The 17,746-nt window shown below is 37.6% G+C and overlaps 1 protein-coding gene across 1 annotated transcript in view; it reads right to left on the reverse strand.

The window, feature by feature from the left end:
- The window catches only part of LOC119056479 (40S ribosomal protein S2), a 120,019-nt gene extending 104,357 nt beyond the window's left edge, over positions 1 to 15,662 (reverse strand). The window contains 4 exon segments of the mRNA XM_053664111.1: positions 8,441 to 8,674; positions 10,638 to 10,758; positions 14,132 to 14,208; positions 15,579 to 15,662. Of these exon segments, the coding sequence (XP_053520086.1) occupies positions 8,441 to 8,674; positions 10,638 to 10,758; positions 14,132 to 14,208; positions 15,579 to 15,662 (516 nt within the window).
- Between the last annotated feature and the right edge of the window lie 2,084 nt (positions 15,663 to 17,746).

Here is a 17,746-nt window from a genome sequence, read left to right on the forward strand (position 1 = left end):
GAAGTATGTACATCTTAATGAATAAATATTTTCAAAATTTTCAGGTAGATATCCAGAAGAGGGATTGCTGGGTCTTATGGTAACTCTATTCTTAATTTTTAGAGGAGGCTAAAAAAATGCTTTGTTGCCCATTTGTTTTGTTGGTGGTTTCTTTTGCTATGGAAAAGCTTTTTAGTTTGATATAGTTCCATTAATTTATTTTTGCCTTTACTTCCCTTGTCTTTAAGGTCAATCTTATAAAATCCTCTCTAAGACCAAGTTTCATTAGTGTAGTACATATGTTTTCTCCTGTGTAATTTATTGTTTCAGGTCTTATATTGAGGTTTTTACTCCATTTTGAGCTAATTTTTATGTATGGTGACAGTGATCTGATTCCATTCTTTTATATGTGGCTTTCCAATTTTCTCAGCACTATTTATTGAAGAGGGTTTTTTTCCCTGCATTGTATGTTTTTGGCTCTTTCATTACAATTATTTGCCCACATATGTGTGTGTGTGTGTTTATTTGCGCTCTCAATTCTGTACCATTATTCTGTGTGCCTATGGTACATGTGTACAATGGCATGCAACTCAACCATACTAAAGATGAAATACTGTCATTGCTAGTAACATGAACGGATCTTGAGAATATCATGCTAGGCAAAATAAAACAGAAAAAGGTAAGAATCATATTTCAATATATGTGGGATATAAAACTGAAAGCAAGTGAACAAATGGGAAAAACAAAAACTCACACCATAGAAAACAGTACAGTGGTTATGAAGAGAGAAGGGAAACTTGTGAAGGGTAAATGAAGTCAAATATATGGTAACAGAAGATTTGACTTGGGGTGGTGGACACACAATGTCATATATAGATGATGTATCATAGAAATGTATACTTGAAATGTATATAATTTTTAACCAATGTCAACCCAATAAATTTAATTCATTTTAAAAATAAAAAGTCAACAAATTTATCAAATAAAATATAAAAACAAAAGCCTTTTGCTTATATCTCATCTAGAATTTACAGGTGTTTATAGAAAATAATCTGAAAATAAAATATGCCTTTAATTTCTAATTTTGGCTGCATGGTAAACTAAGATAATCTTAGTTTATTATCCTTCCAGAACTGGGAGTCAAAGACATATTTTTCCAAATATTTCTTCCCCCAAAGTCCCAGCCTATTTAGTATATATGAATATGATCTACAATGAAAGCAATACTTTCTATTTAAAAGTTTCCAGGATAAATGTCAAAAGACTAAGTAGGTTTCAAATGCCTCTGCCAAGGAATTATTTAAAATCTTCAAGATACTCAAAATTAATTAGCTTAAATTTAGAATCTATAACTTAATTTAATATAATTTTACAGTAACTCAAATAGGGAGTTGATATTACCTCATTTTAAACAAGGGGACTGAAGCCCAGACTTGTCAATTAACTCATCATATCTGACCACCATACAATACAGAAAAACCAATGTTAAGGTATGGTACTATTTGAAAGAAAATCTAAGAAATAGTATCCAAATGTGGAACTATGCATGTCCGGAATGATAGGTCTTTGGGCTCACTCACATATTTGTTGCTTCCCACAGGGAGCCTTTTCAAACCCTATAAGCAACATTTTAACCTTAGCCTTTGAGTGTTTGCCTTCTGGCTCAGCCCAGCACCAAAGGAAAGCCACCTTTGACCCTTATTCCAAGATCCATTAGCAATTTAAATTTACAGGTATATAATTTGAATATTTCCTCAGAAGACTCAGTGTTTTACCTGTAATTAGGAATGGTCATTTCATTTGGGCAGTGCCTTTTCAGTTCCTCCTTTCTGCATAAAAGTAGACACCATTTCTTCCCCATAGCATTTTGAAGATGCCCTACACTCTCAAACAATTCTAGGAAACCTATTTTTTCTACTCATGGAGTAAGAAAACAGATGACCCTGTTTTAAACTTGTATTTTAAAAGTAACGATACATATTTTCTTCTTTTTTACAGCTGAGTAGTATTCTATTGTGTAAATATACCCCAGGATTTTTATCCATTTATCTACTAATGGACACTTGGCTGCCTCCAAATCTTGGTGATTATAAAGAATGCTGCAATACACATAGGGGTGCATATATTCTTCCAAATTAGTGTTTCAGTTTTCTTTGGATACATTCTCAGAAGAGGAATTGCTGGGTTATAAGGCAGTTTCACTTCTAATTTTTGAGGAAACTCCATATTCCTTTTCATGGTGGCCGCACCAATCTGCATTTCTACCAATAGTGCAAGAGGGTTCCCTTTTCTTCACATCCTTGCTATTACATGTTGTTTGTTGACTTATTGATGACAGCCATTCTGACAGGTGTGAGATGGTATCTCATTGTGATTTTAATTGGCATTTCTCTGATAATTGGTGATATCTAGCAACTTTACAAATCTATTGGCCATCTGTATGACCTCTTTGGAGAAGTATTTATTCAGGTCCTCTGCCCATTTCTTAATGAGATTGTCCATTTTCTTTGGTGTTGAGTTTTATAAGTTCCTTATAAATTTAAGTCTTTATCAGGTGTTTTGGTAAATATATTCCCTCATACAGTGGGTTGTCTTTTCATTTTTTGATGGCTTCCTTTGCTGTTCAAAACTGGAGAGTATTATGCTAAGTGAAATAAGTTGGTAAAAGGCAAGTATCATATAATTTCACTCATATGTGGAATCTAATGAAAAAATAAATTAACAAAAAAATTAAAACAGAGTCATGGACACAGAGAACATACTGATAGCTGTCTGAGAGGAAGTGAGTTAGGGACTGGGTTAAAATGGTGAAGGGATTAACCAAAGAAAAAAATACACACACACAGAAAATGGTATGGTGATTACAAGGGGGAAAAGGGTTGGGGGATATAGAAAAGGGTAAAGGGAGAATAAATAAGAAAGGATAAAATAAGTGATAAAAGGAGACTTGACTTGAGGCAGTGAACACACAATACACTATAGAGATGAACTATCATAGAATTGTATACCTGAAACTGATATAATTTTATTAACCAATGCTACCCAATAAATTCAATTAAAAATAAATAAAATGTATATAATACTAATTAAATAAATAAAAATAATAGTATATATATATATCTTAAAACCCTTTATAGCAATTATATACACAATATGCATATATGTGTTTTTTGTGTGTCTATTCTTATTATTAAAAATTTGCATTACTTGTGACTTCCAGCCAAGATAGAGGTGCAGGTAGATACACTATGCCTCCTTGCACAAACAAAACAAGGACAACAAAATTTAGAAACAAAAAAAAATAACCAGTACTGACAGCAAATTGAACTCTGTGGAGGTCTGACAACCAAATAATTAAAATAGACACATTCATCCAGACCTGTAGGAGGGGTGGAGTAGGATGGCCAGGCAGAGGGGGGTCGTGGCAAAAAAAAAATCGATGGCTGGCAGACCCCAGGCACATAAGGTAGCAGCTGGTGGATCCCAGGCACACAGGCGGCAGCTGGCAGACCCTGGGTGCAGGGTGGCAGTGGGCAGACCCAGCAAGGCAACAGATTGTGGAGGGGTGAGGTGCACAAGGTAGCTGTCAAATGCAGCAGTCCCACATTTGTGCTCAGATAAACCAGGCAAAACTGGGGAGCAAGACAGACCATGCAACCCAGGGGTCCAGCAAAGGGAAAAAAGGCTCAAAACACCTGTGGGGGGTCAGGTGTCGGGAGAAACTCCCAGCCTCACAGGAGAGTTCATTGGAAAGACCCACAGGTCCTAAACTGTACACAAACCCACCCACATGGGAATCAGCACCAGAAAGGCCGGGTTTGCTTGGGGAAAGCTGCAGAAGGGACTAAAATCTGGCAGAGGGTGAAGCAAGCCCCATTGTTCCCTCTCAACCCCTTCCCCACAACAACATCACAACCTAGCAACTGGGATGCCCCACCCTGGTGAACACCTAAGGCTCCGCCCCTTATTACATAACAGGTGCATCAAGACAAAAAATGGCCCAAACAAAAGAATAGACCACCTGGCTGGTGTAGCTCAGTGGATTGAGTGTAGGCCTGTGAACCAAAGGATCACGGTTCGATTCCCAGTCAGGGCATATGCCTGGGTTGCAGGCCAGTTCCCAGCAGGGAGGCAACCATGCACTGATATTTCTCTCCCTCTCTCCTTCCCTTCCCCTCTAAAGACAAATAAATAAAAATCTTTTAAAAAAAGAATAGACCAAAGGTCCAGAACAAATACAACTAAGTGACGAAGAGATAGCCAACCTATCAGATACACAGTTCAGAATGCTGGTGATCAGAATGCTCACAGAATTAGTTGAATTTGGTTGCAAATTAGATTTAAAAAATTAGGCTACACTAAGTGAAATGAAGGAAAATGCACAGGGAACCAATAGTGATGGGAAGGAAACTGGGACTCAAATCAATGGAGTAGACCAGAAGGAAGAAACGTCCAATCAGAAAAGAATGAAGAAACAAGAATTCAGAAAAAATGAGGAGAGGCTTAGGATCCTCCAGGACATCTTTAAACATTCCAACATCGAATTATAGGGGTACCAGAAGGGGAAGAAGAAGAGCAACAGGTAGAAGAGCAACAAGTGGAAGTTATTTGAACAAATAATAAAGGAGAACTTCCCCAATCTGGTGAAGGAAGTAGACTTCCAGGAAGTCCAGGAAGTTCAGACAGTCCCAAAGCAGGTAGACCCAAGGAGGAACACACAAAAGCACACCATAATTACATTACCCAAGATTAAAATGAAGGAGAGAATTCAAGAAGCAGCAAGAGAAAATGAGGCAGTCACCTACAAAGGAGTCCCCATAACACTGTCAGCTGATTTCTCAAAAGAGACCTTGCAGGCAAGAGGGGGCTGGAAAGAACTATTCTAAGTTATGTAAGGCAAGGACCTATATCCAAGATTGCTCTATTCAGCAAAGCTTTCATTCAGAATGGAAGGGCAGAAAGTGCTTCCCAGAGAAGGTCAAGTTAAAGGAGTTCATCATCACCAAGCCCTTATTATATGAAATGTTAAAAGGACTTACCCAAGAAAAAGAAGATAAAAAACATGTATAGTGAAATGACAGCAAACTCACAATTATTAACAACTGCACATAAAACAAAAACAAAAGCAAACAACTAGAACAGAAGCAGAACTGCAGAAATGAAGATCACATGGAGGGTTAGCAACAGGGGAGTGGGAGGAGGAGAGAAAGGGAAAAGATAAAGAGAATAAGTAGCATAGATGGTAGGTAGAAAATAGACAGAAGGAGGGCAAGAATAGTGTGGGAAATGTAGAAGCTAAAGAAATTATAAGTATGACACCTAGACATGAACTAAAGGGGGGGACTGTGGGTGGGAGAGGGTATGCAGGGTGGAAGGGAGTGAAGGGGAGAAAATGGGACAACTGTAATAGCATAATCAATAAAAAATTTACATTACTTGAAAACTCACTATTTCAACTGTCAGTCTCCTACAAACTGTTAGCAGAGTGACTGGCAGGCAGAATTGTGTGGTGAGTGAAAAAACTTGCTGTTATTGGGTAGAGCCCAATGGAATGAACAAAACTTTGAGTAACAGCATTTTTATTCTGAAATCAAACAGCCTCTGATGACTTCTCCTTCCTGTCAAGTTCTGGAGGTTTTGGTGTTTTTCTTATTTTTGCTTTTAGCCTGAATTTCTTTTCTTTTCTTATATACACTGAATGTGAAATAGCCTAGTGTATTTCTTTGGAGACCCAGGATTTTGCTAGGATATACCCAGGGATGGATGTAATTCAGCGACATTTTGTCAGGCTGTTAAAGAGTAAAATTTCCTTGACTGTGGCAGGAGGTAATTATTTATGTTTGTTTGCTTCTGACACAGGGGAAAAAATTGGGGGTTCTTATTTCAACTATTCCAAGATACTTTTTGTTCTGTTTGGCAGGAAAGGGAAAAAAGCATTTTGCTCTTGGAGGAATAACCAGCCTCTGCTCTCCCCTACAGACTTGATGCACTTTTTAACACAGTGAACAGTTTTGCAAACACAGTCTCTTAATGATTTTTCCCTTCTCCCAGAATGGACCTTTTCGTTTTCCTGGCATTGATCAGTAGCACATTCTGTTAGGAATATTCAACAGCAGGCATGAGATATTCTCAAAGCAAGCACAGCCATAGATGTGGCTTCTGCACTCAGAGTTCACACTGATGGGCAAGACAGGGATGCATGACTAAACCAATAGTAACAGTAGCAAAAATACTTATCTTCCATGTACAACAGTTGTTTATGCAGATGGTTCTAGAAATCAAGCTCTTTGAATAATATTTCTGTAGCCTAGCTCCTATACTTTAAATTCTCAGGTACAGTACTTAATTAAAATGCACCAAAAAAATGTATTGCCTATTCATTACTGGTTGGGCACTTTTTAAAAATTATTAACTAAAACCTTAGCTAGCACCACATTCCTGAAATTTCTCTGAGGTAAATGGTGAGAATAAAGAACTCATCCCAGGGGCAGGACTATGCCTATTGCTGGCTTGGTACCTGTCCTCAAAGTCTGGCTTTGTAGAGGCAATGGAATCCCCAGGGGAAAAGTGCTCTCCATCCCCACTCCTAACTAACACTTCTCACACGTATCTCACACTTCTTAACAGGACCTTTGGGATGACTCCCTAGAGAAAAAAAATTGTTAACCTAGATTGTTATCAAGCAAGGTTAATTCAAAAGTTATCTGAAATATGAGCACTTTTCATATATATTAAAATGAAAGTCAACTGGGCAAGAATTTATGGGCTTCACTAACAAAGAGACAGAATAATGATAAGAGTAATAATAAAAGAAGCTTCTGAATTCTTACTACGTATTGGCACTATGTACTTCTGCAAACTATCTCAGTCATTCCTTACAACATCACCAGTGGGCAGGTATTATTCCCATTTCACAAATGAGCCAGCTGAGGCTTCATTCCTCAGCAATTCTTGTCAGCCCAAGATACTTTTTCCTTTAGGAAGTTTTTTTCCCATATAGTTTTCCATAAATGTGAAATCTGTATTTCCCATATAGTTTTTTTCCCTTGAACTATAGGCATAGTTCAAGTCTCTGTTTCAAAAGGACTTCTGGTGTCACCAGTACTACCACCACTACCAACCTGATCAACCATGTCTAACGTTAGCAGTGGTACAGCGTGGGGTTACTTAGGGTTAAGCTGCAACCTTCCCTAAATGTCTGTTTAGTACATGGCTTCCAACAATAGGCTGTTTTTGTTTTTAACCCTTATCAACTTCCAAACAACTCGGAGTTGGGAAAGAAAAACTGTCACTTTCCTCAAAATGTTTTAGATATCTAAAAATAAATGTGGCAATAAATAGAGATTAAAAATCTGATTTCTTTTCAAATATTGGAAGTAAATAATAAAATCCTAAGTTTGTGATTTTTAAGTCTATGTTACAAAGTTGCTCATTTTCACAGCTGCACTTTTCATTTTAATTTCAATTGGTCACTCAGTGCCTGGAATAAATGTAACACATTATATGAGGAATATATTCATGTGAATAGTATATTCTCACCTTTAACAAAATACCACATACTAAAAGTAATTTTAAAGGTACCTTTCAATGCAAACCTAAGGGAAATGGGGAAGGAAAGCACACTACTACCTATTGTAGAGAGAAATTATTTTCTAATTAAAAAATCACTTTGTGATACTATATCAACTCTTATAATGTTTGCTTTAGTCATTCAAATTAATAGTGTGAGAGGCAATTCTATATTTGTGAGCAGTCTGTGCTCATGCTCAGCACCCAATGAACCAGCATGCAAGAGGTTCTGGGACCAACTACTCGGCTTTCTTTATTTTCCCTGGGCTGGAGTTCTCCCTCTCTGCTTCCACAGGTTACCTAATGATCTTCTACCTCTACTCCTTATCCCTGAATCCATGACAGCTCTCTAATCTTACTTACTGCTTCCTCTCTCTCCCAGCATGGTGTCTTCTCCAATCCCTTTGCATGGTAAGCACACTCCCCTATATTCATAATGTATTTTCTGAATGATCCCTCAAACATCTACTCTTACCTAAAGCTTGGTGTCCCTGACACCTAACATCAGTGTCCCTGACTGCCTAAACACAGGTAAAATACACACAAAAAACATACAAGTCAAAATACATGTTACATATAAAATACATATAGTAGTGATCTCTCAGCATACAAATCCTGAGAAGGTGACAAACCACACCAGGAATCCATAATATATGTTTTTATATATAAGGATGGAATTTCTGTTTTACAGAGGACTCAGAGTGTCTATGTAAGAACCACAACAGAACACTTGGCACATAGGGGTGGTTATTGGGTATTTGCTGAAGGAAAGAAAGAAGGAAGGAAATGGTGTGTACTTATACAAAGTTGAATACCTGAAGGTACATGGATAGAGATGGAGAGAGCGGGGAAACTAAATAAAAAGTGATATATGCCCCAAAGACCAGCTTACCACATAAAGGTTTTCATGGAAATACAGCCCCACGTCGTAAAAGTTTCCATCATGCCTCACTGGGCAGGTCCTAATCTTTAGCTGTGCTGTTTGGCACCACTGCAAGACACCACCACCTAGATGACTAAGCAGGGACACTTTGATGAGGTAAGAGCCTTGGGGGGCCTTGTTCTTCAAGCCCCTCACACATTTCATCTGTATTTGAAGAGGCTGAGGAGACTGAGACTGTTCAACCTAAAGAAAAGATGGGGTTCTTGAATTACACAGGAACTGGGTAAAACCACACAATTAGCCACAATGCTCTTCTTAGAGGGAAAAAGTAGACGATTATTTTTACTCAACCTGTAATTGTAAGGTATTAGCAATGATAACAGAGGAGGACCCATGATGTATAATTAGGGGGTCAAAAGGCAAGCCTGCCAATTATGTGAGGGAAAGTTTAGCCAATTTTTAAGCATGGTATGTTAATGATCTGTGACATCAGAAACCATTCATCTTTTATAATAAGGAAGAATTAACAGGAAACCAACACTTCTGAAAACCACACAGCATGCCTAAGATATCTGGGATGGGTAAACATGAGCAGTAAACTTCAAATTCTGAGTTTGAAAAAGGACAGCCCTTGCCTCTAACACTAATCAAAGACCAAGTGCCCTGTTGATGAATGTAGTGCAAAACAGGTCAGACCAACACCTCACGGGATCGAATACTTTGATTTCATTTCAATGTGAAATCAACTTGCCCCACAGCTTCAAAATAGAGCCAGAAAAAATAAAGTGGTGTGCAGAGCATTGGTGTGTGCTTTAACCTAAATCTCAGTCTAAATTACATCTACCTGAAGAACAGGACTCAAGAATATTTTACAGGACATTTGAATTTCATTGCTTACTTTCAGTCAGAGAAATAGGGCATTTTCATTTTTAATAAGTGCTAAAAAGTTTATACAAATTGATAAGATTTTTAATGGACTATTGTTTCAGATTAAACAAAAATTAAACTGGGATTATTAATAACTCAAATGTCATTAAGTCATGTTTTCTATACTCACAAGCTCCTAATAGTCTTTAGAATAATTTGACTTTGAAGAATTCTCTATTACATTATGCTTTAAGCAAAAATAACGTCATTTTTGGAAGCAGGTTAGTCTCTTGGCTACCCGAGTTAAAGCACTACTCATTAATCTACCGCCAACAGTAAGCACTTTGTAATCCTGCCTAGATTTTATTTCATGAAAGATAATATGCATTTCCATATAGACAGTACATTTCTGGAATCAAATCACAATGAAATAAACAGTGAAAGTTGTTAAACTTCCTTTGTTTTTAGTACGTCATACTTAAAAACTAATCAGAATAACAATTATTGTTGGTTTAATTAGAAAATCTTAATTAACAATAAAGACTTAACCTTAATATTTTGGTTTCCAAAAATATTTTTAAACTTAACACTATGTGAATAAATAAGACAATCTCTTTAAACCTCAAGGCAGGATTACTGATGCAGGCAGACTGAGTTATTAAACACATTTTAAATTAAACGCCTCTATGAATTTTATACTGAAATATATTGTGATAGTTTTGCATGCCAAATGTGACATTTTGTATTTTAGATTCATCTTCTGTAGTAATTTTAGAAATGTCACACAAACAAAGATTTTGTCATTTACCAATGGAATTATTATGCATGGCCGCTTAGCCATCTCTTTGCTGGCTCTTGTGGTTGTTTCAAGTCAGCAAGCCATAAAAAATCTTTATCTCTCTGAAACACAGCAATTTGGAAGATAATCGAATAGTGACTAGGGGGCACAAATGCCAGTCTGAGGAATTATACTACAATCTTTCTTGCATTTACAACCTTCCTCAAAGCGAGTGTCAGACAAGTAGGAAAAGGAGATAGAAGATTCATCAAATCTCAAGGCTTGTCTCATTTGCATGGTGGCAGACAGGCCTATTGTCTAGTGAGAACCCAGCCTGGTACAATGGGCAGCTTTAAGAAATTCCAATGGCTTTGCAGTTGAGAGTTTTAGCCATTCCACTTGAGCATAGAATTCTCCTCAAAAATATTTAAGACCTGATAAAATTGTGTTTCTCTAAAAGGTCCTACAGGGAGAAAAGCACAACAGGAAAATGAGTCAATACAATTGACCTCATCATTTAACATTTTACAGCAGAGAAAAAGAAATGCACAGCAGTCCCACCTGCCAGCGAGGTCCTGCTGTTCCCTTTGATTCATGAGTTCCTTCTACAAGAGCACCAAGCTTGGCTGCACTGTCTTCTTGACAAACATTTCTGTCTGCAGTTAGTAGTTGACTTGGAGCTCTGCAGCAGTTATGACAAGAAGGAAAATAAAAGAAAGAGAAATTAACAATGGAGGATAATGAAGAGGTTTCCCTTTGGAACTACAACATGATTTGATGTTTTCCTTAAACATTTTGTCAGATTCTCTGGGAATTGGATAAATATGTTACGGATGCTATAGTTGATTAAAATTGGGAGGTGAGTAGCTTTTAAAATGTGACCCTTATAAAATATAGGACTCACTATATTAACTACTGATCTTACAACAGTTAAAATATGGCTAGTTTCAGAAATTACCAGAAGATCAAATATTTATTAAGACTTACTGCCACTTCATTTTCTACTGCACCTCTTCAATCTTATGAACTGTTAAGAGAAATCTAAGTAATAAAAATAATTTAAGTAGATGAACAGCTGATATAATGAAAACTTTTCCTCTTTTAATGCAATGGCCAGAGATCAAGGTCTATTTCTACCTTTACTATGTTCTCAGGCTTTTTTTTTCTGTATTTGAGGTTTGTTTATTTTAATTTCGGGGTTTGTTTTTTAGACTAACAAGACTGAAAAGCATTTGCCTGCTTTCCCAAATTCTGTTGAATTAAGAAAGATATTTTATTTCACTTCTCCCGACTTCCGCTTAATTCCATGAGTGGGGCCATCTGTGACAATGACTGCACCCCACCCCCCACCCCCCGCCAGAGGAATGGCCTTTTTGGATCTCACAGCTGATTTAGTTTTCTGTAATAGAAATGATTTCCCTTAATTCAGTTAGAGCTACATTGACACAAGGGTTCATTAGGACACCCATTTGCTAGCAATTCAATTTTAAATTAAATACACTTTGTTGTAGATTTTATTACTTTTAAACTACTGTATCTATTGTCTCTAATGGTCCTATTATACAGTTATGAAGGTAAACAGATTTCATTAGTAAACATAAACATGTTATGTTAAGCATAATGAGAGGGTTTCCTCAGTTTCTTTCTTTGTTCCCTTGGCAAGAATTGTAAGGCACTCATGAAATATCCTAAAAACTTAATAATCAAATGCTAACTTCATCCTAAGGGGGAGAGTGACACAAGCAAGATCTTTGTTGCAATTCCAGTTTTTTGTAATTAAAGACTTTATGGAAATACCTTCATTAGTCTAAAGGAGCAGAATGCACATCAAAAGGTTTAATGTGACACTCACTACCAGAGACAAACTGGGCACTCGCTGTCCCCTTGGGGCAGTCGGATTCTAGACCAGCAGCCAGGCAAGACCTCATATCACTTTGGAATTTCATCCTATAGCATATTATTAGTATTCTTTTTCTCCTTCCATACAGCACTTATATACTTATTCTTCATAGCTGGGTAGCTAGATACACTTTTTCATCCCTTACAAAATGAGGTGGATGCTATAAATATTATTTTGGAATGTGTATTTTTTACTTTGGACATTATGGGCATTTTCAATTAAATTAATTTATTTTCTACAGCATAACTTTTAGTGGTGACCTAGTATTTAATTTAAGGTTAAACTATAATTTATTTAAATAATCCCTTATTGTTGGATATTCAGGTTACTTCCAGTTTTCACTGTTGTAAGTTAGCCAATAATCAGCTCTCTTGCTTATAATGTCCTGTGGACCTCCCTGGCCATCTTCCTGGTGTAAAGTCCCAGCATTAGCAATGTTGGGTATGGGAGGCATGCTAATTCTACATCTCACTAATCTCAGGCTTTAGCATTAGAATGGCACCTCAGATATATATAGTCCTGTACCAATGATCCACTCTCTCAGGTGCTGAATAATCTTTACCGAGAGTCAGGTTCCACTCCAGCTAATATCTTACTCACTGTTAGTAGGATTACAACTTAAGTAAAATGATGATGAATAGAGAGCACCAATGTACAACAAGGTTTCTCAGCCTCTGCACTATTGACATTTAGAGCCACATATATATATATTTTTTTTTTGCTGTAGGGGCTGGTCTCAGCTTTGCAGAATGTTTAGTAAGGTCTCTGGCCTCTGCCAACCAGATGCCATTAACAGATCTTCCCCTGTATCTCTCCCAGTCAGGACACTCAAAACTTCTTCGGGCATTGCCAAATATCTCCTAGGGAAAAAATGATCTCTATTGAGAAACCCCAAGGGACAATATTAACCAGTATTTATTGAGTGCTTGAGATGCTCAGGCAAACTTTTAAAAACATTATATTTATTATTTCAATTAACCCTTAAAATAATTGAACAAGGTATTTCTTGCAAGGAAGAGAAATCTAGTGTAAGGCATGTTCAGCATCTTGTTTAAGCTCGCATAGTCATAAAGAGTAAATAAAGCCTGAGGTTCAAAGTTAGACCATCTGACTTGAGAATCCTTCTGCACCTATACCAATAGTACTGCCTCTGTCATACTGGGATGGAAGAATAGCAACTGCCACAACCAGATCTCGGAAGGTCCTACACTAGACCAAGAGCTCGAGTATTTTTTTCAGAAATAAATAATACATGACTCCCAGTTATACTCTCATTACTATAATGTCCCACCCACAAACTCTTATATGAGGTCTGTCCAGAAAGAGCCTAACCATTATTAATACAACAAGAACAGTCTGTGTGACATCAATATAACCTGGCAGTGAAGGAGATTGCACTGGAATGCACATGCATGAACAATGACAACTTCACTGTACTAGTCATTGGGGGCAGTAGGCTCCATTGAGTGAGCATGTACATTGCGTGGCTGTCACATTCAAAATGACTAAGTGAGTAGAACAATGAACCTGCATCAGATTTTACATTAAGCTTGAACATTTCTCCATGGAAACTATTTGGATAATTTGGGAGTCTGCAGCTATGGGCAACTGGTGATTGGCAGCTTCATCATGACAATGCACCTGTTCGTGCATCATGTCTCACGCAGTGTTTTTTGGTGAAACATCAAATCACCCAGGTGACTTAGCCCCACTACAGCCCAGATTTGGTGCTCTACAACTTTTCCCAAAACTTAAATAAAATCACCATTTGAAAGCGAAGAGATTTCAGACTCTTGATGAGATTCAGGAAAATATGATGGGGCAGCTGATGATGATTGGGAGAACTGTATGAGTTCCCAAGACTCCTACTTTGAAGGCAACTGAGGTGTCGTTGTCCTATGTGCAGTGCTTTCTATTTTGTTTCTTCTCCAATAAATGTCTCTATTTTTCATAGTATATGGCTAGATACATTCTGGCCAGATCTTGTATATGGATGAAGGGAAAGAAATATATCTCGGGAGTCCCTAAGGTTATGGTTCCCACAAACCTGACCCTTGAGGTGAGTCAAACTGGAGAGTGACTATCACTTATAACTGGCCCATATTTAATCCATAGCAAACAAAAAATAAAATAAATCTACCATTAAAGAACCTACTTCTCAAATATTTTGTCGGTCTTCAAACAAGACATAGGGATGTATTGATTGAGTTCTTCCCCTTCAAATTTAGAATCCTGCATGGAAAAAAAAACAGAAATAAAATGAAGTTGATTCAAAACACACTTGAAAATCTTTGTAAAAGTTGGATTTTCTAAAACAAGGATATGCTGACTTTTAAAGGTTAAGGATATAAGAAAAATTAGAACATTGGAATTATCTTTAGCAACCACATGATTATTTAATCTGACTTTTCTCACTAAGCTTAGTCACTTCTTAGCTAGAAAGGTAAAGAAAATAGTAAACACCATTTTAAAAAATAGAAATATTTAGTAGATGTCAATACACCTTTTTTGCCCCTTTTTCTCTCTCTATTCCACCATGCCCCACCTTACACACATTTATACATCTCATACAATGGCACAGTTTAACAAAATGTAGATAGACATGTGTCTGGATGTGTTGAATCCTAAATATGTTAATAATAATTGTGATCACATGTAATTTATCATTCAATCCAGGATATATTGGGAGTAGAGGGAGAAATTTAATTATTCTAGAACAACAGGCATAACCTAGGACTATCCCATGCAAACTATAATGTATAGTAACCTTATTAATAATATTCCCCCAGATATTCTGAAAATGTGTCATATAAGCAAGTACCAGTGTATTTAGTGAAGGTGAATGATAAGAGGATGGATGAGAGACAGAGCAAGAAAGAGAGAGAGAACTGAGGTTGGAAACTGCACTTCTTTATAACCTAATATTAGAAATAAAATACCATCATTTCTGCTGCACTATATGGGTCACACAGATCAACTGTGGGAAAGTGGGGGATGGAAACTATACAGAGTTTTGAATAACAGGAGGCCAGAATAAAGGGTCCATAGCAATTATGAAATCCAGACAAGCAAACGTTGGCAGTTCCTTGATTAAGTCTCAGTCTGAGAGTAACCCTCCAAGGGTCTCCACTCTGTCCTCTGGACTCTTGGTTACACATTCTGAATCTTCCTTTCTTTTTAATGAAAAGTAGCCAATATTTTTAGCAAAGCAGCTTTCCCAGCCTGCTTCCTGCCAGAAGACTTTGGGAGGCCAAAGGCCTCTTCTCATTTTGTTCTTTTATTCTATCCCTTTTGGTCCAAGCAAGTGATGGTTCTGCTTTTATTGTTCCATTTAAAACTTTGTACATCTTTTTTGAACCTTATTTCAGTCCACTTCAGTAGACAAAAACTAAACCCACAAATATCTTCCAGATATGACCTTCTGTATCAGTGAGAAGATGAGGGATAATGACCTCCATCCCCCTAGAAAACCTTTGGTGATTCAGAGGATCTGTGAGGCAAAGTCTTAATCTCTTCAGCATGCCTTTTGTCAGGTGGATACTATTCTAAGGCATTACCTTCTGATATTGCTGAAGGCTTAACAAAAGTTTTGCCTGTCATACTCTTGGTTTCAACCTTGAACCATATTTTCCTGGCATTTGAACTTCATTCAGAACCCGTGTCTTCATTTTAGCACAGTCTACCATCTCGGAAGGTAGAGAGAGCATTTTCAACACCATCAAGTCATGACTCATTTTGTTTAATAGTCCTTCCTTTAATTTATCTCTCTCCCTTCACATTTTACAACATGCAGGAAGAAGAAACCAGGACGCGTCCACATCCCTCGGGTTAGAAATCTCCTTAGCTGGTTCACACAAATTCATTAGGTACATTTTCTACTTTCCACATAACTATAGGCAGTAGTTTTGCTAAACTCTTTGACACTCCCTAATAAAGATTTCCCTTCCTCCAGTTTCAATAAGATTTTCCACACTTTCCTGTAAGCCCTCACTTCACATCCTTCTCAAAGATCATTAAGTTTCTAGTAACATCTCCAAGGTCCTTCAGCCTTCACCAACGCTCTCCTCAAAGCCCACAGCACAGTGTAAATGCCACTCTAACATTTATGTTTTATTATGGCAACACTCTACCTCCAGGTCCCAAAATCTGTATTAGTTATCTGCTGCTCCCTAACAAATTATCCAAAAACTTACCTCACTTAAAACAGCAAACATTTGCTATCTCATACAATTTTTGAGGATCAAAAGCCCAGGGGCCAGTTAGCTGGGTTTTCCTGGCTCAGGGTCTCCCATTAGGCTACAATCAAGCTACCAGGTGGGAATGCAGTCATCTCAATGATCAACTGAGGCTGGAGGATCTGTTTCCAAGCCCAGCCACAGATTTGCCAGCAGGCTGCAGTTTCCTGCTAACTGCTGACCAGAAGCTATGGTTTCTCACCATGTGGACCTTTCTGAGGCAGGAGATAGTCAGTCAAGAAGGATGAAACTCCAGAGGTGCCCAGGGCTAAGATAAAAGACATCCATTCAGGACAGAGGCCCTGTTCTAATACTGTTTGTTCCTGATTTCTGGAAAAGTGCTGAATCTTGGTGAATCATGAATGCACCTGCACAGAAGATGCTACATGACTCCTGTTTCATTATAATAGCATTATAATAAATTAACATTGCGGGCCCCCTCCCCCAGTAGCCAATCAAAGAAAATCATAGGAGACCACACGAGCAATAGCTTTAAAGTAATATAAAACTACTTGTACATGCGCAATAAAAGCCTACCAAAACTAACCAGGAAATATCTGCCCTGTTAGGATAGAGTCCCCTGCAGCCCCTGAGGTCAGTCTCTGCTTGAAGTTGGCCCTCTCCCACGTTCTGTGGAGTGTGCTATTGCTTAACAAATCTGCTCTCTCTCCACTATAAACTCTCTGTGTATTCAATTCAATTCTTTGTCCACGATCTCCAAGAACGTGGTTACCTGTGCCCACCTGTGACATTTACATATGTTGTTCACATAGGGCAACTTGTTTATCCCAGAATGAGAGACGAAATTTTTCAACTAAAAAACCCTATATGTATCCATGGAAAAATATAGAAAATCCAAAAGACATATTTACATAGAGGGAAAAACTTACCAAGGTCGTGCCAGCAATCGATGTCATGTTATATTATGTAGTATGTTTGGCTTGGCTAAATAAACATCTTAATAGGACTCTGCTAAAAGGGCCTCTAAAATAAGCATGAGATGAAATAAAAGTCTGATTCTATTCAGGAGATATTTTCAAGTTTATCACAATTTAATTAGATTAAGATTTCAATGGGGGCCTCAAATGTTGGGAAAAAATTTAGTTTCAGCTAATAGCTAATCAGCTGAGTCATCAATGTATGTTAAAAGCTAGTGTTTCAGGAACTGAAGGTATAACCCACTTGGACTCCAGGAGACCCTAAGCAGTTCCACCTCTGTGCCTCAGGAGGACTGCAAGCAATCTAGGTGGTATCTGAGCCATTGTACTCCAGGGTGAGATTCGGACCCCCAGGATACAGATAAAGGCCACACCCAGGGCACAGATGAAAGAATGCTGCAGCTTTATATCTGATTAACTTTTTCCCTGAATTCTAATCCCCTTAGTTATACTTTTCTTCTTTTTATAAGAAGAGTCAGTTGAAAATGGAATTTAAGATGGTCTATAGGGATCTAAACCTGCTGTCTTCTCAGATTGCTGGCCATTTCAATAAAACACCCCAAATATTCAATCCCCGTCTCTCCTTATGGGGTCTGG

Source organism: Artibeus jamaicensis, unplaced genomic scaffold (assembly GCF_021234435.1).
Source record: "Artibeus jamaicensis isolate MK-2021 breed Jamaican fruit bat unplaced genomic scaffold, CSHL_Jam_final contig_335, whole genome shotgun sequence".
Lineage (NCBI taxonomy): Eukaryota > Metazoa > Chordata > Mammalia > Chiroptera > Phyllostomidae > Artibeus > Artibeus jamaicensis.